The sequence below is a fragment of the Podarcis melisellensis genome (genome assembly GCF_964234715.1).
Source record: "Podarcis melisellensis genome assembly, chromosome: 17".
In the NCBI taxonomy this organism is placed as follows: domain Eukaryota; kingdom Metazoa; phylum Chordata; class Lepidosauria; order Squamata; family Lacertidae; genus Podarcis; species Podarcis melisellensis.
Window position 1 is genome coordinate 463,841 of NC_138534.1, and position 24,158 is coordinate 487,998.

The window sequence follows — 24,158 nt, forward strand, 5'->3', positions numbered from 1 at the left end:
TTCAGATCATTTGCAAAGAGATTCAATCACAGTTGTGCCCATTCCTAAGAGGCAACCACATGAAATGTTTGTGGGACCAATATCAGAAGGATGCAGGATAAAAGCCATCCAAACCAAACAACTCAGTCTGCATGCTCTGCAAAACTTTAAGGTCAATCTGACACACAAACTCCCTAAATTTCTGCAACTGGAAGTCATTTGTAGTGGAATTCATCCCAAGCTCATTGGCAAAGAGCATTTCCCCACACTCTCAGAAGAAAGATCAGCCAAATAGCTAACAAGCTGGTCAAAGCCTGGATTCAAATACCCAAGTAAAGCTTAAAATTAGGACAGTAGGGATGGCATAAGTGTGAGGATTATCAGCATATGCCCATATGGGAAGTACCGTATTTTTTGCACCATAACACTCACTTTTTTCTTCCTAGAAAGTAAGGGGGAATGTCTGTGCGTGTTATGGAGGGAATGCCTACGGGTGGCATGCCTACGGATTTTCGTCCTCTAAAAACTACATGTGTGTTATGGTCGGGTGCGTGTTATAGAGCGAAAAATATGGTACTCAGCATGGGTATTGCTGTTAACACACATATGTCTACAGCCAAAATCCAGCGCGCTCATGTCTATAAGTCAATGCAGACACATCATGCACCCCTTGGAAGACAGCATCAGAGAAGAAACACAATATGCATATTAACTGTACCTTGACCCAAGTATTTTACTTTTATTGACATATGGTGGTGAAACATGTCTTATGGACGTAAGAGGAGCCTGCTGGATCAGACCCACAGCCCATTTAGTCCAGCATCCTATTCTCCCAGTGGCCAACCAGATGCCTGTGGAAAACCTGGAAGCAGGACACAGTGACCTTCTCCCTTCCTAAGATTCCCAGCAACTGGTCTTCAGAGCATTACTGCCTCTGACTGTGGAAGGAGACTACAGCCATCTTGGCCCTCTCCTCCTCCTCCCTGAACTTGTCTAATCCTCTTTCAAAGCCATCTACGTTGGTGGCCACCAGTGATTCCTGTGGAAGTGAATTCCAGTTTGACTATGTACTGTGTGCATAAGTACTTTCTTTTACTCTGTCCTGAATCCTCCAACATTCGGCTTCACTGGATGTCCCCGAGAGTGAGAAAAAGCTTTCTCTATCCACTTCTTCCATGCCACGTTTAATTTTATAAACTTCTGTCACGTTACCCATTACTCACCTTTTCTCTAAACTAAAAAGGCCCAAACGCTGCAACCTTTCTTCACATGGGAGCTGCTCCATCTTTTGCTCCCACAGAATACCCACATGACCCACAAAAATTTGTGCTGCAACACAAACATCTTTGTAGGATCCCGCATCAAGCCACTTACTGTGGTAGCAGAGCGCTTTTGACGATGGCAGCTTGCAGCAAGCTGGGCCTTGGGAAGGGGCCCATCCTGGCAGCCAAAGAAAGGAAGAAAGGAGAAAGAGTGAAGATATCCCCACATGTTCAGAGTCATCAGAGGCAGACCCAGCCGAAAGCTCAGTCCAGGAGAAAGAAGAGACAACAGGACACCTCTTTCAAAGGAGGAAGATTGTGCTGCAGAAAGGGAAACTCAAGAGATGTATGTTGCATCTCATATCAGTCTTGGGGCACGAAAAACCAAGAGCCTCAAATGAAGGCCTAATGCAGGCAAGATACAAGGAAGATCCAGGTGTTTCTGGACTGCGTCTTGAGCTTAAAATTGTGCCTATTTTCCCTCGGCTTTTTGACTCCATCTTCCTGCTTCTAGGACTGTTCTAATCCATAAGTTCCTCAGTTCCTCCTATTCCCAGTTATAGCAACCAAGTATGCTAACAATGTACAGATTCTTAAGTGTACTTGGTTGCTATAACTTGGAGATTCCGACTAAACATCAGGAAGAACTTTCCAACAGTCAGAGCTGAAGAATAGTGGAATAGACTCTCACAAGAAGTGGGAGACGTTCCTTCTTCGAGGTTTTTAAAGCAGAGGCTGGATGGCCATCTGTCGGGTATGATCTAGTTGAAATTCCTGCATTGCAGGGGAATGGACTAGATGGCCCTTAGGGTTCCTTCCAACAATTTTATGCTCACCTCTACTTGCAAGCCTGCACTCCTGCCTGCCCCTTCAGTGCTTGTGCCAGGGCCTAGTCTCCAGCTCAGCACTCTAGGAATATAACTAACCAGAATCAGAAGAGGCACATGTTTAATGCAGCAGGCACTAGCATATCACCATGATCTTTAGGGCTCAACCTGCAGCACACTCCGCCAAAAGATGATTGGCCACATTTGCTTTCATTCTTTCATGAAGATCCAGTTGGAGGAAGCCACAGCATACCACACTTGCAGATTATGGACAGCGTAGCCAAACCTGCTTTACTGTAAACTGCATTTCAGTCTCTCAATGAATAATGCGATGGCAGTGACAAGCTAACAGTAGATTTGACGATTCTCCCCCCTATTATTAATATCCCAAATGAGCAGGGAATGGGAGACCAAGGCAAGCGCATGCCGACATTCTGCAGGCCTTCCAATCATATCAGCTCAGCCAGGACTGAAAAATTAAACTCCATTATGTCTTGACCCCCACTCACTGCAGATGCTGGTGGTGCAGCTGGCAGCCTCTTGTGGTGTCCCCTTGGGGCCCGCTGGACCTTGGGAGCTGGCCCATCCTGGCAAGCAGAGGGGGAAAGAGGGGGGAAATACAGGAACAGATAAAGGCATACACAAAGCTAAGGGACTTCTGACACCAGGCATATAATCCTAAGAGATTATTGATGAAAAACACAGCATTGTGTTCCATCATCCAAGGAAATGAGAGGGCTATCCTAGGTTATCCTAACAACCCTCCAAGATGACAAAGAGAATGTGTCTGACAAAAAAACCCAATTTACTGGCCAAGCAGGCATTTAAATCCAGGTCTACCCAGTTCATAAATCGAACTCTCCATTATCTGTCTGATAAATTGGGCATTCTGACACCCACTATGACACCCACCACTCCCAGGCTCATATGTGGATTTGAGGTGGGGGGAGAACTTGAGTCCAATATCAGATGGACTGTGTGCAGTCACACATTCTTGCCTCTATCATGAGCTGCATGCAGATTCAGTACCACTCACTGTCACGGGTGCTGACTTCTTCTGCCGGCGCCGTGCTGGCGTAAAGGTCTCCTCCGTGGAGAGGACTTCCTGGTGTCAAGCAGGAAAGAGACAGAAGAGGCCATCAGGCACAGCACAGACTTGCCAAGGGATGAGGAGGAAACGAGACGCCAAGACATCTCCCCAAAAACAAATACAGACCCAGAGAAAGTCATTCCAAGGTCTCCATATCGCAACTGATGGCTACATATCGCAACACACCAGCTAGTACAGCCGGTGTCCTCAAAAGAGGAACATGAGATCAGCATGCTGCTGCTCCCAACATTAGCCTGACAAGCTGCAGGCCCTCACCATGACTGATGACTGAACAAGAGGGGGAAACATACCAATGGCAAGAGAGGCGCTTTTCCAGAAACCAAGAGGCTACATGTAACTCTATGAGGCAATATAAATGGAATAAAGGAGCACAACATCCACAGGAATGGAATCAACTAAGAGATGTCAAACCCAGAGAAGGCAACACAGCAGGTACTTACTACTGTAAGCTTCTTCATGCTGTAGCCATCTTTCTTGGGTGGAATTTTTTTCTGAAAGGATCAAGAGATGGTTAGTGCCAGAGCTACAGGTCACCACCTCATTCAGGATCAATACAAATCTCAAAACACACAACACAAGAGTGTGTGTGACAGGAAGGGCAAGCAGAATATTCACAGACCAAGCTAAAGCCTTTTCTAGAAGAAGGATAACCCAGAAGATGGGAGAGCAGTCTTCAGGTGAGGTTAATTCTGCACTGACCATGAAAAGTGACCATTCTCATCAAGGAAAGCAAAATCCAGCAACATGTATAAACAGTACACATTATTCACATTTCCATCATCCCTTATTTTATCTAATTTTAAGTATTTCGTAATCATGTTTGACCCTCTACCCCTCCTCCTGAAAACCTCTCTGGCTTCTGAGATTTCAGCAAGCAGTGCCCTTGCATTTTCATGTATAATTTCACAGCCATAAAGGCTAGAAACTGCGAAAGAAAGAAAGAAAGAAAGAAAGAAAGAAAGAAAGAAAGAAAGAAAGAAAGAAAGAAAGAAAGAAAGAAAGAAAGAAAGAAAGGAAGGATTGTCAAGGAACTGAATTCTGTGATAACTGTCAGGGAACTGCCATCGGAGAGTCAGGTGGTGGAAGGGCTCAAGGAGGCTAGGAGACCTTCGGATGCGGAGGAAGGAACCAGTAGGGGGAGAGGGAGAGTTCCTGCAGAAACTCAATCGGAGGAATGGCTCCAAGATGTTTCCAGTGAGAACAGCGGGGAGGGCTCAGGACCTCCGCTGGGGTCGCCCACTCCGCGCAGGAAACTGTCACGCAGAGAATCCAGAAGGAGAGTTTCCGTCAAGGAACTCTTATGTTGGCATAAATTCCGGAAGCGCCCACTGACGGATTCTGCCAGCGATTGAGGTAGCCATGCACCCATGGCTCCGCGGACTGGGAGAGTTTAGGAACTGATGGCAAAGCTTGGAGGGCTTAAACGCTTACGCACGAGCAGCCCCCTTTTCCCATTACAATAACCATGCCACTGGGCTGTAGCAGAACCACCTCAAGATGTTTTAGGTTCTGTGTTTGAGAGTCTAGGGCTTGCCGATCGGAAGGTCGGCGGTTCAAATCCCCTCAATGGGGTGAACTCCCGTTGCTTGGTCCCTGCTCCTGCCAACCTAGCAGTTCGAAAGCACGCAGTGCAAGTAGATAAATAGGTACCGCTCCGGCAGGAAGGTAAATGGCGTTTCCGTGTGCTGCTCTGGTTTGCCAGAAGCGGCTTAGTCATGCTGGCCATATGACCAGCTGTACGCTGGCTCCCTCAACCAGTAAAGCAAGATGAGCGCTGCAACCCCAGAGTCGTCCGCGACTGGACCTACTGGTCAGGGGTCCCTTTACCTTTACGGTGAATAGAAACAAGCCTACTTCAAACTATAGTTTATGAAATTGGATTGTTTCCTCTATTCATAGTTAAGATTAAGGTATATTTAAAAGTTTGGACAACCTACTAATCTGTGATTAATAAATCTGAATGTTTTGGTCTCCTCATGGCCTTGCCAATGGAGGACAGTGGAAAACGTGTGAGTTTGGGATGGGGAGAGGAAGGAGATTAGGCTCATTCCTGTAAGTATTAAGAGGTACTTCTACATGTGCTACATATTTAGGCTGTAAGGTAAACGGGAAGGTACACGGCGTTTCTGTGCGCTGCTCTGGTTTCGCCAGAAGCGGCTTAGTCATGCTGGCCACATGACCCAGAAAAACTGTCTGCGGAAGTAGACAAATGCCGGCTCCCTCAGCCTTTAAAGCGAGATGAGCGCTGCAACCCCAGAGTTGTTCGTGACTGGACTTAATTGTCAGGGGTCCCTTTAACTTTTTAACGTTGCTCTTAGAGCAGAGAGACCAAGTATGGATCACATCAAATTGATGGTTATGTCAGGAATTTCAACGTATGCAATAATATTTCAAGGGGAGATCCCAAATCATCCTAAATGATCCAGAAGTTGAGTATTCTTGGAAGTAAAGCGAAGCATGGAGTAAAAAAAGTTACTATACCATATGGGTTCCTTCATAGTCTATCAAGGATTCCTCAAGGGGGTGGGGAGTAGCAGTACCCAAGATTTCCCCAAAAGAAAGCTTGCCTGTGACTTTGATTTTCCCCAGCAATATGCAGTGCAGGAAACTGTTTAAAATTTATTAGGCTACATTGTCAGTTTGCCCAGGGCAACAGCAAGTCTCAAAATGCAAGCCAGTATTTCTGAGGAACTCACTCCGCAGACAAGCGGAAAAGAATATCAGAAGGTAGAAAGTGAAAGCAACCAATTTAAGTCTTTGATCCTTCCTTATCCAAGTAGCATAGACAACGTTGGCCACTTCATTTCAGCAGTTGTACTACTACCCCAATACTCTGGCCACCTTAGCCTATGTTACAAATAGAGTCAAAGCTATCTCCTTGGCGATCTTGCGATTCTTCTTCACCGATGGGGCCCTTCATATCCCATCGGCGTTGAAAGTCTTCAAGGCCAAGGTGATTCCGACAATTGCTTATGCCATCTCAATTTGGGGGACTTTTGTCAATCTATCTCACCTAGAGGTTATTCAAAATCAGTTTTTAAGAGGGATATTGAAACTACCTGTCAGAGCTGCCTCTAGGTCCCAGCTCACAGAGGACCAACGCTAGTCTGTGGTAATGTACAAAAGTCTTTATTGAAGTTCAGTTTCCATTTCCAAGCCGCAGCGTGCAGCTCTACGTCTTAGAACCTAGACCGGCGAAGCTCCGTCTGAGTCCCCGCCCCCTATACACCAGTTTAAGACTCTAGCCTTACTCCACCTCTTCCATTGTTCTTTCCTCCTCTGGGTCCGTCTGCCCCCCGGGGTCTCCTCCTTTCTGGACTCTTCTGACGCTGACCCCCCTGACTCTTGTCCCTCCTTCCGGCGGGCTTTAGGACCTGGTTCCCTATCCGGGCTACCTGCTGTGCCGCTCGCCTGTACTTTTGAACTTGAGAACCATATTGTCAGAAAAGCAGTGTTTAATGTCTGGACAAAATATAAAGACTTACTGGAAAACAAAACACCAAGGTGGCTTTCACCTTTGGAAGCTAAGGCCCGAAAAGGAACCAATATGGAAGCCTACTGGCCAAAATATTGGGAACTGCTAGAAAAAGACGGAGATAATTGGAAATTGCAGAGTATGGAGAAAATGAAGGATAAAGTGCGAGACTGGTTACACTACGCTCAGATTAAGGAAATCTTTAAAAGTGACAAAAAGTTAGGATTCCAGGTGGAGAAATCGAAGTTGGAAACAGAACTGTTAGAACCTAAGACTAAGGTACTTTCAAGAATGTATAACTTGCTGCTGAAATGGAATACACAAGACGAAATGGTTAAGTCGGCTATGATAAAATGGGCACAGGATATTGGGCATAACATCATGTTTGAGGACTGGGAAAGGTTGTGGACCACTGGGCTGAATTTTACTGCATGTAATGCTTTGAAAGAAAATGTAATGAAAATGATATACAGATGGTACATGACCCCAGTTAAACTTGCCAAAATATACCATTCGTCAGATAACAAATGCTGGAAATGTAAGGAAAATGAAGGAACATTCTACCACCTCTGGTGGACTTGCCCTAAGGTGAAGGCCTTCTGGGAAATGATATATAATGAGTTGAAAAAGGTATTTAAGTATACCTTCACCAAGAAACCAGAGGCCTTTCTCCTGGGCATTGTCGACCAGAAGGTGTTAAAGAAAGATAGAACATTTTTCATGTATGCGACAACAGCAGCAAGGATATTACTTTCTAAGAATTGGAAAACTCAAGATCTACCCACACTGGAAGAATGGCAGATGCAACTGATGGACTATATGCAATTGGCGGAGATGACTGGCAGAATCCGAGATCTGGGAGAAGAAAGGATGGAAGAAGATTGGAAGAAATTTAAGATTTACTTACAAAAATATTGTGATTTAATGGAATGTTAAGAAGGATGCTTGGTTATAAATAATTGGCCATCACTAAAATAGATCAGGAATTGATGATAAGAGAGATTAAGAGAAACAAATTTGTAGGAGAACAATTTTGTTGTAATTAATTAAGCGGTCACAAAATTTGGAAATAAGATGATAATTTGCTTGACAAAAACGTATTAACGATGTAAATGGGAGCGGGAGGCGTGAGGAAGCTCAAGGACGATAGGAAACTTTGTTAAAACAAAGCAATACTGTTTATTATTATTGTATTTTTCTTTTTTAAAAAACCTAATAAATATTTATATATAAAAAAAAATACTTTTGAACTTGGCGCGCGCACCCAGCCGGCAACCTTCCTCTTGACCGTTTCCGCGCTCTCCGATGGAGGCGTGGTCAATCCTGACTCATCTCCTCTCGCTGGTGGTGAGCACACTGGTCCCGATACCTGGGACTCCTCCCCCCCACTGCGCTCTGGTGGGGAAGCTGGTCCTGATTTCCAACTGCTGCTCTCGGAGTCCCCGCTGGCCCCTTCCTTCTGGGGTATCCCCCTTGGCACCCCCCTTGCCTTGGCCATCGGCGCTCCCTTCTGTGAATCTTCCGATTCGCTGGAGAGACTCAGGGAATCCCTCGGACCACTGTCATCGCCTACGCTCCCCTCGGATTCCTCCCCCTCGCTCTCCATTTCCTCCCTCTCCTGTGCCTCTGCTCCTGAGCCCCTGACACTGCCCAACTGTGTAAGTAATACAGCGTTACGCATGGAACTTAACACTGTATCCTTGGAAAACGCTCTGTGGAAGCACATACTTTGTCACTGGTTATCTCTATGGCACAATCTCCCAAACTTGTACTTGATACAATGTATGTGGAGAGATGATTTCCAGAGCCCATGGGTAAAAAATTTACAGCTGAAAATTACGGCAATGGGAATCTCCCTATCCAAATTACTAGAGCAGGACATAGTTCCAGCTAAAAGAACAGTAACCTGTAAACTAGAGGAGATGGACTTGCAGCAGAAAATGGTCTTGGGCAATGGTACCTGCTCACCTCTAAACCTTGGTTTATTACCCCTCTTAAGGCTCCCAAACTATTTGAATTCCTTAACTTCTTCGGCTCATAGATATGCCTTTGTAAAGGCAAGATTCAACACCTTCCCATCGAACGTGCTGAGAAATAGATTCTCCAATGGACAGATATCGCTCTTATGTGATTGTAATTGTGGGGCACCGGAATCGTTGCATCACATAATTCTTGACTGTGCTTTTCACTTATCGGCCAGGAGCAAGTTTCTTGCTCAATATCTTAAGGGAATTGCCAATGATACGACTGAAGCCAAACTGAGATATCTATTAAATGATGATGACCCCCTAAGATCACTCATGGTTGCCAGATTCTTGATCAGCGTCCTATCCCTAAAGAAGAGAAACGGACTCTTGTGTGGCTCGGATAATCCCTTTAAACCATGAACTATGTTTTAGGATGTAATTAGGTGATATCACCATTGATGTCTTCTATTAATTTATGAGCAGAGGGCGATGTTTATGTTACAAATTTATTGTAATGTATGATGTTGGTCTTTTGTTTTTGTTTTGCTTTGGTTCTTGTCTGTTTTTTTTTCTAAGTTTTGGCGGTTTTAAATTTGGAGGTTCAAGTACATTATGGTGGTATGGGAAACTGTCGTGTGACGGGCCAATGGCCGTAATAAAGATCAATCCAATCAATCCAATCTCTGGCCACCTCATGAGAAGAGAAGACTCCCTGGAAAAGACCCTGATGTTGGGAAAGATGGAGGGCACAAGGAGAAGGGGACGACAGAGGACGAGATGGTTGGATAGTGTTCTCAAAGCTACCAACATGAGTTTGACTAAACTGCAGGAGGCAGTGAAAGACAGGAGTGCCTGGCGTGTTCTGGTCCATGGGGTCACGAAGAGTCGGACATGACTAAACGATTAAACCACAACAACAAATAGTACTGGAGAAGATAAAAGCGCCCGTAAATAAAAGAGGGAGATCAGTGAGCCAGCATTTCAAAGTTGCTATTGTTGTAAGTTATTTGAGGCAACATCTATGTAAGCTTCACACTGTAAACTCCCACAGAAGGGGATAAGGAGTGAATATTTATTCATTAAATGCCCCAACACCTCCAAGCCATCCAATGAATTCAAGAGGTCTCTTAGTATAACAAATATATATCCTTACCCTGCCTGTAGAATTTGTCACCACTTTACTTTTAGATGCCTTTGTGAGCAGCTTTTTAAAGTTGGACGGGTTATATCAGCAACTATTATTACTATTATTATTTTATTTGAATTTATATACCACCATATACCCGGAGGTCTCAGGGTGGTTCACAGAATAAAATCAAAATATAAAACCACAAACTATATAATCAAAATAAAAACAACCCAATACCCCCCGCCCCCCCAAAACTGCACATTTTAAAAGAGCATAGGATGTCAATTAAATCAACCAAAGGCCTGGTTAAAAAGGAACGTTTTTGCCTGGAGCCTAAAGGTGTATAACGAAAGTGCAGGGCGAACTTCCCTGCGGAGAGCATTCCAGAGATGGGGGGCCACTGCAGAGAAGGCCCGTTCTCGTGCTGCCACCCTCCAGACCTCTCAAGGAGGAGGCACACGAAGGTGGCCCTCAGGAGATGATCTCAGGGTCCCGGTAGGTTCACATGGAAAGAGGTGGTCTTTGAGGTATTACGGTCCTGAGCCATTTAAGGCTTTATGGGTCAAAACCTAGAATTGGGCCTGGAAATTAATTGGTACCCAGTAAAGTTGGACCAGGATCAGTATGAAATGCTCAAACCATCTTGCTCTGGTGAGCAACCTGGCCACTGAATTCTGCACTAGGTGAAGTTTCCGAACTGCCTTCAGAGGCTGCCCTACATATAACGCATTGCAGTAATCTAACCTTGAAGTTACCAGAGCATAGGCAACAGTAGTTAGGCTATCCCTGTCCAGATAGGGGCATAGCTGGACCACCAGCTGAAGCTGATGGGAGGCACTCAGGGGCACGGAGGCCACCTGAGCCTTGAGCAACAGCAAAGGATCCAAGAATACCCCCAAGCTATGTACCCACTTCTTCAGAGGAAGTGTAACCCTATCAAGAGCAGGCGACCTCCCACCCATCTGATCTAGGGAACTACCCACTAACTGTGCCTCCATCTTATCTGGATTGAGCTTCAGTTTGTTGGCTCTCATCCAGTCCATTACTGAGGCAAGACACTGGTCCAGCATTTCCACTGCCTCACCTGCAGATGTAAAGGAGAAATAGAGCCGAGTGTCATCAGCATACAGCTGACAACGTACTCCAAACCTCCAGATAACCCCACCCAGTTGTTTCATGTAGAGGGGGATAGGATTGAGCCCTGCGGAACCCCAAAGGGTTCCTAAATCTCAACTGCATGAATTGGAAACTCTCCAATGTGGCTCCCATGAGCAGGAGTACTTCTGTTTTTTAAGATATTAATGGACTGAGTTTACTATTGGATTACAATTATAAATGGAACGCAAGAGGGACTTTACAAAAACTTTAGAAACTACCTACGGAGTTCTTCAAAAGAAAGACTGTGTGAAATACTATGGTTTGGACTTATAACTGTTTTCGTGAGACATCAGCTTGTTAAAAGAGATGGAAAGAACAAAGAGCTGGATGTCCGCCTGGAGCCATGGCCAGATGCCAGTACAGTGGTACCTCGGGTTAAGAACTTAATTCGTTCTGGAGGTCCATTCTTAACCTGAAACTGTTCTTAACCTGAGATACCACTTTAGCTAATGGGGCATCCAGCTGCCGCCACACGATTTCTGTTCTCATCCTGAAGCAAAGTTCTTAACCTGAGGTACTATTTCTGGGTTAGCGGAGTCTGTAACCGGAAGCGTATGTAACCTGAAGCATCTGTAACCCGAAGTACCACTGTATACTTTTGGCTCAGGAAAACAAGATGGTGATTGCTCAGACGCAGTTGGAAAAAACAGCTCTTGAAGGGAGACAGTGTGGAAGACGAATGATTGCTTATAACATGAAAGGAAGTACAAAGGAAAAATATTTACACACAGAAAACTACAGGCTTTAAATCCTTCTTGCAAGTTAATAGATATGGATTTTTTGAATATGAGTGAAAGGCATTACACTAGTGGCTGCAAAAATAGAAGAAAGGAATTGCTGAATCAAGATCAGAATTACTGTATTTGGATTATATATGAGACTATGCACAGGACCTAGGAATAATTATTTCCAGACGATCAAAGAATGGGAAGTCACCAAATTTGTTTAATTTGAAATGTATAATTGGCTTTATAAATTGTATTATGATTTGGTATGATTTGACATTGTAATAATGTGGCCCATATTGGAGTGTTATTAATGAAAAATTAATTAAAAAATAGTGAAAATTATATTTAAGAAGGTGGGGGGCTCTACTTCCTTGGAGGTTTTTGAGCAGAGTTTTAATGGCCATCTGTCACAGATGCTTTAGCTGTGATTCCTGCACAGCAGAGGGCTGGGCTGGATGACCTTTGGGGCCCCTTCCAACTCTATGATTCTATGCCTTAAAGCAGAATTGAACAGTAATTGGGGAGTTGGGATGAGTTTATCTAAATCATGCAGACATCCAGGTTATTTTTTCAGATGAAAATGATTGTCAGTTCCCAAACTTCCTTTAGTATCAGTAATAATCAAGCTACTGATCTTCATACTAGGCAATATAATCTACTCACAGAATTTCCTGGTAGCATTAGTTGATTTTGTATTATATTTTTACTGCTGTAGGCTGCTTTGATGGGCATTGCCCAGAAAAGCAGCCTAGTAATGTTTTAACATAAAATAAAGATTAAAAAACACAGTACAAAAAGTCAACTAGAAAAAAGAGGATAACTCATGAGATATCGTTGGGACTCAAATCTACATGGCAGGGACATCCTCCAAGAGTGAAGAAGTTTCTGAAGCAGGCCACTTGAAGCCCCTTCTCAAAGTCCTTCCATCTCACAACTATTAACAGCAGACTAACTTCACTGGATGGCTCAATGAAAGGCACTTTCCTTTTCCCAAAAATATAATCGTCATGAAGACAGAAGCTCTCAGGCAATGGTATTACTCCACAAAGAATATTCATCTACTTTAATTTCAAAGTTGGGAACCTGATAAATTCAATAAGCACCACACAACTGGAATGCAAGCTACATTGTGTGAAACATGACTGTTGCCTTTATGAATGTACAACTAAAAAGAAAGAGAATCCAAGAGAATTTAACCATTATCTCAGTAACAGCTTTAGAGCACAGAAATTGGATTGACAAAATGCATGTTTTTAGGACTCGGGAAGCACTCTAAACAAAGCACAAAAGGCAATCCTATAAAACCAATGAAATGTTCTGAAAACAGTATAGAAGTCAACCCAAACTTGCCGTGGTCCAGTAAAGGTGCAACAGCAGAAGCATGCTGCCTAAGATAAAACCACATCATAACCACTGTTTTGTCCACAGCCCCAATGCCCCCATCTCCTTCCTTTTGTTAGAATTCCTGCTCCATGATTGCAGTCATAGGATTGTTGTCTTTCACGTGACAGAGAGGGAAGTGACAGAGACAGGATGTTTGTGTTACTGTGTTCCGTGAAGTGGGACTATTGTCCTTTGTTCTTTTTCTCTTTGCTGTCTGATGCTAGAGAGAGAGGGAGCCATGTTGCAGTGCTCCGTGTGTGTTTATATGTAAATAAAGTAGATTAGCCAAAATGCTGAGTTGCTGAGGTCTGTCACGCTCATGTTGCGCAAACTCTGTGGATCGCTAAGTGTGCCAGTGTCGGTTGGCATCAGTCACTGTGATGTTCAGGCTGAAGAAAGCTTATGAAGCTCCCAAACGATCCAGCAGGAGGGAGAGAACATGCCAGTCGGGCATGTGTCTGACTCGAGTGTAGGATGAACTCCTGACACCTTTCACACCTATCCTGTTTTGCTCCCTTCTCCTTCCTTTCCCACCCATCCTGTTTTGCTCAGTGCCCTGATGGAAGTACAACAGACTCTCATGGGATGCAGAACCTAGTCAGGCCAAGCATACACACCTTGCGTTTAAGGCAGCGGCGCTTGAGACATTTCCATTGCCGCTTCATGCCTGGTTTCTGCCTCCGCAAGCAGATGTGGCAGCTCCCACAGTCTTCAGTTATCTTGCAAGCCTGACACATACCACATTCAAGGCCCTGCAATGGGAAAGGAGTGTGGGGAGGAAGGAAAGAGAGACAAAAGGACTGTTAAGGCTTGAAATGGCTGCTAAGTTCATTTGGGGCAGGGAGGCCAAGAACAAGGAACAGCAGAATTTCTGGAAAGGGACACAAGGGAGGAATAAGCAAGGAGCAGCCAGTGGTACCTTTTTGACAATCTTCAAGCATCGGCGCAGCAGACATTTGATGCCAATGCGGAGCTCGGGGCTCTTGGCTCGCAGGACACACACACTGCAGATGCCGCAGTCCTGAGACATCTGGCAGGCTTGGCACACACCACAACCAATTTGCTGCAAGGGCAGAGGGTAGGGGGTGAGGAGGGATTCAGGGAAGGCAACACCATGAACCCAGAACCTCCAAGCTGCACCGTGAGCCCGTTGGCCACCCTGGCTGACTCAAAGGAGAGCACAAGAAAAGGACACCATCTCCAACCTCTAACACAAACTCACCAGGCCATAGATGAAATTACCTTATACTGTAGTAAGTCAGGGTTTGCATAGCCCAGTGCCATCTACTCAAGCAGCAGCTTTCAAAAGGTCTCAGACCATGGTTTTTTTCTGAGACCCTTTACGCAAAATCCTCTGACTCAAGATGCCAGGGATTGAACATGGGACCTTCTGCCATACAAAGCTTTGTCACTGAACTCTGCTTATCACACATCTATCCCAGTCATTTATGGGGCTCCCAGTGGCATATCATCCAAGAGAATACGCAGCTTCAAGTCCTCCACTGGATCTGAGAACTGGAGACACGTCCCTTACCTCTGCTAACAACCCTAATGCTTTCATCCATCCCAGGGCATGGGATGAATATCCCATCAATCAACCCGCTGGGAGGGTGGCATTTTAAAGCCACCTGTCCCTCTGTCAACTGAAGGCAGAAAGTGTTTTTAAGAGAATAAAACATAAATATACACATCTCTTAAATCCCTACTGCACAGGCACAGGAGGATTTTAAAGCACTAAAGGGTTAGGCATGTGCAAGTCACTGCAGGCCAGCTGCAGCCAGGGGCGCTTTTAAACACACACACACACACACACACACACACACGGGTTAGAAACAGAGATAGGAAAGCGAGGAGCCAAACGCTTAAACCGAGGTTATGGGTGCAACAACGGAATGTCTAGGCATGCTTTTTTATAACAAGAATACAAAGCTGGAAATAAATGAACTGCAGCTAAAATATTATGTTCATTTTTTCACATGGTCTAGTCCTTCCCCTGCCCACCCCCCTAATATTCTTAAGAGGGTGTCTTCTCCAGGGTCCTTAGAGAGTAGCTAGAAGTGGGGAGGCAGAAAAGGTCCTCCTTTCCTTCCACTCTGCAGTTTTAATCTGAAATCTTAAGCGCAGTACTGCACCCAGAGCTCAAAAACTGCTTGCGCTAATGAAATCCCCAGTCGCAAAATGTGCCCAGAACAATGGGAGTTTCACTCACTGACACCCCCACCTGCAGCAGGTAGACAGCAGGTGTTTGGCAGCAGGGCAGAGAGATTGTCAAAAAGTGTAGAACCTGATAATATAAAGCAGGGTTTACACACACAGATCCCATCACCCCCTACTTCAACTCATATTTCTAAGTAAACAAAAAATGTTGGTAAGCTCTAGATCTTACCTTGTAATATCTCTGCTCCCGATTGAAATCTCTTCTCTGAGCTGAAAAGAGGAACATGAAGAAAAGATTAAAACCTGTGCAAGAAAGAGAAACATTGGCTCAAACACCCAGTGCTAAGGAAGTCAGTCACAAGGAAAATAATTCAACGTTAACTGATAAGCTACCAGGAGTAGGGGGGCCACTAGGGGGCGCATCGGAAGATGGCTGACAATAACATCTCTCCGACCCACACGAGGTAATTTGGAGGCTATGATGGGAGTAATTAGCCTCCCTACCCCCCCTCCCAGGATGGGGGGGGGACTGTCCTTGCCTGGTGTGCCCTATACCACCCCCGAATTTGTGGGGATGGGGGTACTAGGCACAAAGCCCTCCTGTGGGATTCCAGCACTCCTGGACGCCGTCCCTGATCTGCGCCACTAGCTGCAAGAACTTCAAAAGAAACAATTTGGATGAAGGAATGCGCATATTTCAAGGAAGGAGGGGGAGTAAAGACTGCTAACAGAAGAGATCCCTGATAAAACAAGACAAGAATAAAACATGAGAAGATACGCCAAGATACGGTATGGCAAATGACTGATGGGGGAGGGGAAAAACTTTCCTTTCTTTCCTTATGTGATTAAACAAGAATCCCCTCCCCTCATGAGTCAGAATTGTCGTTTTAAGGACTTAAGCTGTGGATTTAAGACTGTGTAGAGATAAACTTTCGAACCAAAGCATGTTTTAAGAAGAGCGTGGAATGTATAAGAGCTTTGGAATGACGCAGTTAAAAATGCTGTCGCCATATTGGGAAGTTCTGTCGGAGGTCTTGAGTCTGGGAGGAGAAAGAGAGAAATAGAGCTGTTTATATATTGTGGGTGAAACTCCTCAGAGGGACTTAAGAGCGACAGTTTTACGAGATCAATGATGGAAAGAGCGATGTTATTTATGAAGGTGATGATATATGGAAACCATCTCGATTTGAGGATTGGAAGAACGGAAAATTCACACAGGATTATTATTGATGTTTATCGGCTTAAGGAGACTATCAGAAGAGATCATAAAGAAAAAAGAGAAAATATATGAACAAGATGTGAATTGGAAACAGAAAGATAAGACTGGATAGAATTATGAACTCTGTTTGGACTGATTTGGATTGATTTGGACATTAACGCAGTAGCAAGAAGATGATCAGAATCCCCCTTCGGATCTTGAAATATGGGTCCCCCCAACAAAATTTAAAATTCGGCTTTGTAATTCGGAATTTATGTGATGTGATTTAATTTGATTTGATTGGCCGGTTAATAAAAATTATTTTTTTAAAAAAGATAAGCTACCAGGAGTATGAAGTGAGCACCAATCCAATAGTCCCACACCTGGCATCTTACCATTCTTCTGAATGGTGATGGGGGGTGGGGAAGAGACTCAAATGCATTTACATGGCTAATCTGGATAAAAATTTCTGATGCCCTAGAGAAGATATTGAGCGCCTGTGGCCCTGCAGGTGCGGCTGAACTATAACTCCCATAACCCCTGGAAAGCATGGACAATGGCCTGGGATAATGTGAAATGTAGTTCAGCAACAACGGGGGGGGGGGGTCAAAAGTTTCCTTCACCTGCCCTAGAGAGTTATCCAATTTAGCATGTCAATTTTGCTTGCATTTAGTAAATAAAATTTTGAAATAGCCAAGCCTGCTTAATATGGCATTTGGAATTTGCATCCATTAATTTTTATTAATGATCATATGAAATGGAAATTTTCCTCAGGAAAACAGAAAAACATTCCACTCCACATCACTGCTTGTTAGATGAAGCAGCTGAGGAATGAAGTAAATGAAGGCAAGGAAAAGGTCTCCCAGCCATCTTTCTGAAGCATGAAACTGACCCTCCTCTATGAAAGGGAGCACAGGGAAGGGCTCACACAGGGAAGGCAAACCTGTGACCTCCCAGTTGTTGCTGGACTCCAAACCTCATCAGCCCCAGCCAGCAGGGTGAATGGTCAGGGATGATGGGAGTTACTGTCCAACATCTGGACAGCTTGCAGGTTCCGCATCCCTGGGATAGATGAGGAAGAGGAAGGTGTAGTTTGAAAGATACATAGAAAACAAGAAATAAACCTTTAGTATTAACAGGCATCTTCCGCTGTGCAGATTTCCCAAGGATTTGCAATCCAGCAGGTGGAGTGGGGTGAAAGTCTGCTCAGTGTACCTTCTTTAACTGAAGTGAGATCTGCATCAGTGCAGAGCAGGATCTTTTTGGCTACAGCACCTACCCTTTAAAAACTCCTATCCAGGGAAGTGCTCTACTACTTGGGGGTGGGGGATAACTTGCCCTGTCTACTGGTGTTCATGTAATTACTAGCAAAATACCAATTACTGTGGCACTTTGGGTACAGCAGAACAAGAGCTTACACTGCAAAGACCCTGGGTGGGGTGAATTCCCCAAAGGACCATCCCTGTGTCACAGGGTCAAAGGTGGAGTACGTGGTTTGACAACGTCATCCTGTTAGCATAAGGACTTCCCATTGTGCAATAGCCTCCAGAGCAGATTTTGGGGCAGAGGGCACTGATCACTGCCCATGCTGACTAGGGATGATGGAAGATGGGGGGGGGTCTAAGGCTCCCCACCCTGCCATAGAACCGAATGGCTGGCTACCAGTCATTAATTACTATGTGAGAAAGTAAACGGACCCTCTGCTAAAATACAACAGAACCTAAATGCAGCCCTTGCCTACCCCAGTCATTAAGAACCATCAGTGCACAGAGCAAAGCAGACTCAAAATTCATAAATATACATTTTTTCAATTCCCCAATATATTGTACTTAATGCAGATGGTTTTACTGTGAGCCACATTGGGATCCAATCATGACTGAAAAGCAGGACATAATAAAATAAAAAGCAATAATTCTCTGCTTAGCTCTTAATTCATTCAACGGCTTATCAAAGTCAGACTGCTTTCAGTATACTGCTCCAACCATGCTTTTGGAAAGCAGAAAAAAGGGGTTGGGGACTTGCATCAATCAACATTTGCAACACTGCTTCACACAATGCAATGTCAAAAGAATCAACTTTCATTATTAAAGAAGTATGACATGAAAATGTTTGGGCAGTAGCTAATGATCAACTGCGCAAAACTCCAAGAAATCAGTGGCTTTGTTTAAACAAGCATAGCAGAAGCCAAGTGGCAACAGAGCTTAGCTGAGGAAGTGGGAAAGCCCGTGTATATGTTTACAGGGTCATGATTCAGCCATCCTTAGCTAGTAGAATTCAATTATTCTCAATTGTGGAGACAGAGCAGAGATCTCCTCGAGCACTTGTGTTTTACTTCCGTGGACTTGGGTTTGTGTGTCCTGCTTTTCTTTAAGTACAAACCTCTGCAATCTGGGCAGAGCCACCGACAGCGTCTCTGGGAGGGGAGCATCACTCCTGGGAACTGTCCTTGACAGCTGGCACAGCATCTGGAAGAAGAAGAAACAGGAAAAGTTAGGAGCAACAGTCCCAACAAAGCATCTCCAGCCCTATATGTTTCTTATGTGTTTGCTTATATCCCACTCTAAAGGCCCAAGAGGCCCTCAAAATGATTCTTGCAACACAAATGTATATGATTAAATATACCACTAAGGACTGAAACAACATGGTGTCCAAGATTATTCCGATAGCTTTCTTGCCATCGTCCCTGGTCTTCCTTGCTAATGCCCTTCAGCCTTCAGACAGCAAAGCCTACCCTGGACCTCCAAAGCAAGGAGAACTCAGCCAAGTGACTGGAACATGATGGAGGCAAGTTTCTTTGCTTCTCAGGCATCTGTGGCTGACACAAACTGGGTAGGAAGTGATGCTACAATTGCCCCACATTTAGAAGGGATTCCATATGCAAGCACTTGGCACTTGGAATAAGAGGCATTCAGGCTTTGAAATGCTCTCACACAACCCTTACCAGGCGGGGTCACAGTGTACTCCAGAGCACACCTATGGAAGTGCTATCATAGTTACGATCAGCTACCTGGTCAGGCAAGTGGAAGTGGGAGGCGTGTAGTAACTTGGCTTCTGATCCAAGCTTCTCCATGCCTTTCTGCCTTCCGAGTCCTTGCCTAACCTAATTATTCCAAAAGGAGGAAAGGGCAGTAGTTTTTAGCAGTGTACAAGGAAGAAGACATCAAGTACAGGTAATTTTCGTAGTGCTGTTAAGCAAAATCTCTGATACATGTCAAAAAAATGACAAGTGGGAAAATAAAAGTTATAAGGCTAATTGTACACTATTCTAGGTTCTGAAGCAGGCCAAGCATGGAAGAACCCATGTCCACCCCAAACAAAAAAAAATATGCTCTTGTATTTAATGAACCAGATCTCTAATGTAGAAAGGGTGTTGCAAATTCAGTGTTGCCCTATGTCAATTGTGCTTGCCAGACAGAATGATCAGTCTCCCCTCTCCCCCCCCCACCCCATTCTGGGGGTTCTCTCAACACACCAGGGCCAATTTCAGGGTGTGTGGAGGGTCACACAGGGGAAGAGCGGGGGGGGGGAGGTGCACTGTGCAAATGGAATAACAACAACAACAACAACAACAACAACAACAACAACAATAATAATTTATACCCCGCCCATCTGGCTGGGTTTCCCCAGCCACTCTGGGTGGCTTCCAACAAAATATTAAAATACAGTAGCCCATCAAACATTAAAAGCTTCCCTAAACAGAGCTGCCTTCAGATGTCTTCTAAAAGTCTGGTAGTTGTTGTTCTCTTTGATATCTGGTGGGAGGGTTTCCACAGGGCGGATGCCACTACTGAGAAGGCCCTCTGCGTGGTTCCCTGTAACTTCACTTCTCGCAGTGAGGGAACCTCCAGAAGGCCCTTGGCGCTGGACCTCGGTGTCAGGGCAGAACGATAGGGGTGGAGATGCTCCTTCAGGTATAATGGGCCGAGGCCGTTTAGGGCTTTAAAGGTCAGCACCAACACTTTGAATTGTGCTCGGAAACATACTGGGAGCCAATGTAGGTCTTTCAGGACCGGTGTTATGTGGTCTCGGCGGCCGCTCCCAGTCACCATTCTAGCTGCCGCATTCTGGATTAGTTGTAGTTTCAAAGGTAGCCCCACATAGAGCACATTGCAGTAGTCCAAGCAAGAGATAACCATAGAATGTACCACTCCTGCAAGACTGTCCAAAGGCAGGGAGGGTCTCAGCCTGCATACCAGATAGAGCTGGTAAACAGCTGCTCTGGACACAGAATTGACCTGCGCCTCCATGGACACCTGTGAGTCTAAAATGACTCCCAGGCTGCACACCCTGTCCTTCAGGGGCATAGTTACCCCATTCAGGACCAGGAAGTCCCCCACCCCAGCCCACCCCCTGTCCCTCAAGAACAGTACTTCTGTCTTGTCAGGATTCAACCTCAATCCATTAGCTGCCATCCATCCTCCAACCGCCTTCAGACACTCACACAGGACCTTCACCGCCTTCACTGGTTCTGATTTAAAAGAGAGGTAGAGCTGGGTATCATCCGCACACTGATGAACACCCAGCCCAAACCCCTCTGATGATCTCTCCCAGCGGCTGCATGTAGATGTTGAAAAGCATGGGGGAGAGGACAGAACCCTGAGGCACCCCACAAGTGAGAGCCCAGGGGTCTGAACATTCATCCCCTAACACCACTTTCTGAACACAGCCCAGGAGTTAGGAGCAGAACCACTGTATAACAGTGCCCCCAGCTCCCAGCCCCTCAAGACGGTCCAGAAGGCTGCTATGGTCGATGGTGTCAAAAGCCGCTGAAAGATCCAGCAGAACTAGGAAACAGCTCTCACCTTTGTCCCTAGCCCGCCTCTGGAGATCATCGACCAGCGCGACCAAGGCAGTTTCAGTCCCATGGTGAGGCCTGAATCTTCACTGGAAGGGATCAAAATGCTCCGCTTCTTCCAGGCCTTCCTGGAGTTGTTCAGCAACCATTCACTCAGTCACCTTGCCCAAGAATGGAAGATTTGAGACTGGGCGATGGTTTTTTAAGAAGTTTGATAACCGCCTCTTTCAGTGGGTCTGGGAAGGCTCCCTCACAGAGAGAAGCAGTCACCACCCTGCGAAGCCCATCACCCAGCCCTTCTCGGCTAGTTTTTATAAGCCAGGATGGGCAAGGATCAAGGAGACAGGTGGTTGGTTTCACAAGTCCAAGAGGCCTGTCCATATCCTTGTAGCTTCCACTGACAGTACTCCTTTGGTGAATTCCACCCATTATTTCCATATTTTAGCTCCTCATCATCCTCAAATACTGCCACATTCAAAACACTTCAGGAATTTTACTTTGCAATACAACATTCCCTGCACCTGTGGTGTTCTGTCTACATCTCTGAGTTTAGTTACTGGCAACCAGCACAATGAATGATGATTATCATTTTATTATTTATACCCTGCTCATCTGGCTGGGTTGCCCCAGCCACTCCAATGCATATAAAAAACAAAATAGTTTTTATATTATTCTCAAAAAATGAGGGAACAGCTATAGTTTCATCCCAGCAGGCTTTGATTATCTTAAAATTACTGTAGTCGCTGCTAGGACCATAATATTATAATTAAGTCTGCTTAGCACTACCTGCCTGCTATCTTAAGATGCAAAGAGAAATTCCAGACTTTGGGGCTTCAATATAACATACAAGCTTTCTCTCTTCCTATAGGACACACACTCCATACCAGCTTTGCTGTACGGAGTTTAAGAAAAGTTCTGGAAACTGCAAGTACTTGCTCTCCATTTTGTGACATTTTATTGGTCCTAATAAAGCTTTACCCCTACTGTAATTTTGGCACACCCACAATGCTTGCCGTTATTTGTATGTGTTTTATTCAATGGTGTATCTTGTTTTATCTTATTGAACATCACCCAGGGCTCCTACTGGAGGAAGAGCAATTCATAAATGCAATAAATAAATAGCAGCTCCTTCAACTCAAGTGTTGCTGAACACTCCTGATGAGAGAGAATGGGGAGCAAATGTTCAAAATCTGAAGCCTCAGAGGAGTGGGAATGGAACAGAGATGTCAACTCCTCACAAAATCTCTAAGGTAGAGCAGAAGAAGATTTGCGTGTTTTAAAAAGAAGCATGAGAATACACCAATCAGATTTTTGAGAGCCTCCTACCGATTATAATCATTTGTTTTCTTTAGTCTCTGTGAGTCCTGTCTTGACATTTAAAGTTTCTGAAAGAGCCTGGGCTCTCCACTGCAACAAGAGGAAATCAAAAGAGGGAGATGCTCACACTACAGGTTCCTCTGGGTTGGCCTCTTCCACATTGCCCATTTTTCCCAGAGGAAGGAGGGCTGGAAGCTGCTTCCGACATCGGCGCTTGTGGGGCTTCATCGCTGGCTGGTCTGCAGCAACTAGAAGTTCTTGCTGCTCAGCCAGAATAGCGGCAGGTGCTTCTACTGGCAACTCCAGTTCCATTTGGGGGGGGTTCTGGTCTGGAACCTCCTTGTCTGGAGGCTCTTCAAACACTTGCAAATCAGGAGGCTTCTTGAGTGGAGGGGTGGCTGCTGCGAGAGGTGGAAGATGCCTTTTACTACCCTTTTTGACCTATAGAAGAAGAAACAGGCAGTCTAAAGCAATGGTTTACAAAGCATGAGCCATACCCTAAGGAAGGACAGCTGTCAAGGGGATTCATCCTTCTCCTCCACCTCAATGCCATGGTTTGGCCTATAAACAGGAGTCCTATCTTTCCCAATACAGAAGGCTCCATCAATTTCCCTATGGGCTAATTAGCAGAAGAGAAGGATGGGAGCAGCACAGAGCAACCCCCTTTTTCTAAACACTTCCTGCTTCCCTAGAGTTTCAAACCCAGGGAACCTAATCCACTCACCAGATCCATTTGGCATTCCTCTTTGCTAAATGCATGCTAAGTGAACAAGCCAGCATCATCATCATGCAGGCCACTGCCTTTTACTCTTAATGTCAGAGATCAAGGCTATAATCTTGTAGCACGTAATTGGGAAAGACTACTAAAGCTGTGGACTCACAATCATAGCTTAGAAACCCTACTTTGCTAATAAGTATGCATGAAAAGCAAGGGAGACAACCATCCTTATGGAGCACAACAGGAGGCAACTAATCCGTATTAAGCGGTCCTGGGAACATGCCTCACTTACCATCTGGGCAAGTTTTGGCTTTGCCATCAGGTGGTTCCACCATTGTGAAGCTTGCCAAAACTCTGCTTGGAAGTTTAAAAACACAATCACGCCACAATAATTCCCCTTCCAAAGATACCCATCTGGGAAGCTTCTGCCCAGCTATGCAAAAGCAATCCCCACAGCAAAAAAGGAAAGCGGTTGTGCTGATAGCTTCCTTCTTTCTTCATCCTCCCCCATATAGTTCTTCCAGATGACATTCAACAGCCAGTCTAGATCTGGCCTCAGCAGACAGCACACTCACCCGCTGGTGACCCTCTCCAGTGGGTGGGAGGGGTTGTAGGAGCAGGGGCTGCAGCAGGAGAAAGCAGTGAAAAAGGAGAAGACCATTAGAAGAAGAAGGGTTTGGATTTGATATCCCGCTTTATCACTACCCGAAGGAGTCTCAAAGCAGCTAACATTCTCCTTTCCCTTCCTCCTCCACAACAAACACTCTGTGAGGTGAGTGGGGCTGAGAGACTTCAGAGAAGTGGGACTGGCCCAAGGTCACCCAGCAGCTGCATGTGGAGGAGCAGAGACGCGAACCCAGTTCACCAGATTACGAGTCTATCGCTCTTAACCACTACACCACACTGGCTCTCAGTTCCAAGTGCTACTGGGTTTATGAACTAGAAATTTATAAG

General features: G+C 45.1%; 1 protein-coding gene across 15 annotated transcripts in view; it reads right to left on the reverse strand.

The window, feature by feature from the left end:
* Window positions 1-24,158, reverse strand: part of LOC309360591 (methyl-CpG-binding domain protein 1-like) — a 142,988-nt gene that overhangs the window by 97,308 nt on the left and 21,522 nt on the right. For 8 of the 15 annotated variants that reach the window (XR_014164226.1, XM_081895197.1, XM_081895196.1 and 5 more), the window contains exons 4-13: window positions 23,780-23,827; window positions 22,614-22,927; window positions 18,754-18,839; window positions 15,406-15,446; window positions 13,939-14,082; window positions 13,637-13,771; window positions 3,620-3,670; window positions 3,105-3,173; window positions 2,578-2,655; window positions 1,354-1,419 (exon numbers count right to left, since the gene is read on the reverse strand). Coding sequence is in view for 14 of the 15 variants with exons in the window: in XM_081895197.1 (XP_081751323.1) it covers window positions 1,354-1,419; window positions 2,578-2,655; window positions 3,105-3,173; window positions 3,620-3,670; window positions 13,637-13,771; window positions 13,939-14,082; window positions 15,406-15,446; window positions 18,754-18,839; window positions 22,614-22,927; window positions 23,780-23,827 (1,032 nt within the window). In the remaining variant the exon portion in view is untranslated. Of the gene's footprint in view, window positions 1-1,353; window positions 1,420-2,577; window positions 2,656-3,104; window positions 3,174-3,619; window positions 3,671-13,636; window positions 13,772-13,938; window positions 14,083-15,405; window positions 15,447-18,753; window positions 18,840-19,381; window positions 19,475-22,495; window positions 22,584-22,613; window positions 22,928-23,779; window positions 23,828-24,158 lie in introns of those variants that run through there. The other 7 variants (XM_081895198.1, XM_081895204.1, XM_081895203.1 and 4 more) reach the window with 7 other exon arrangements.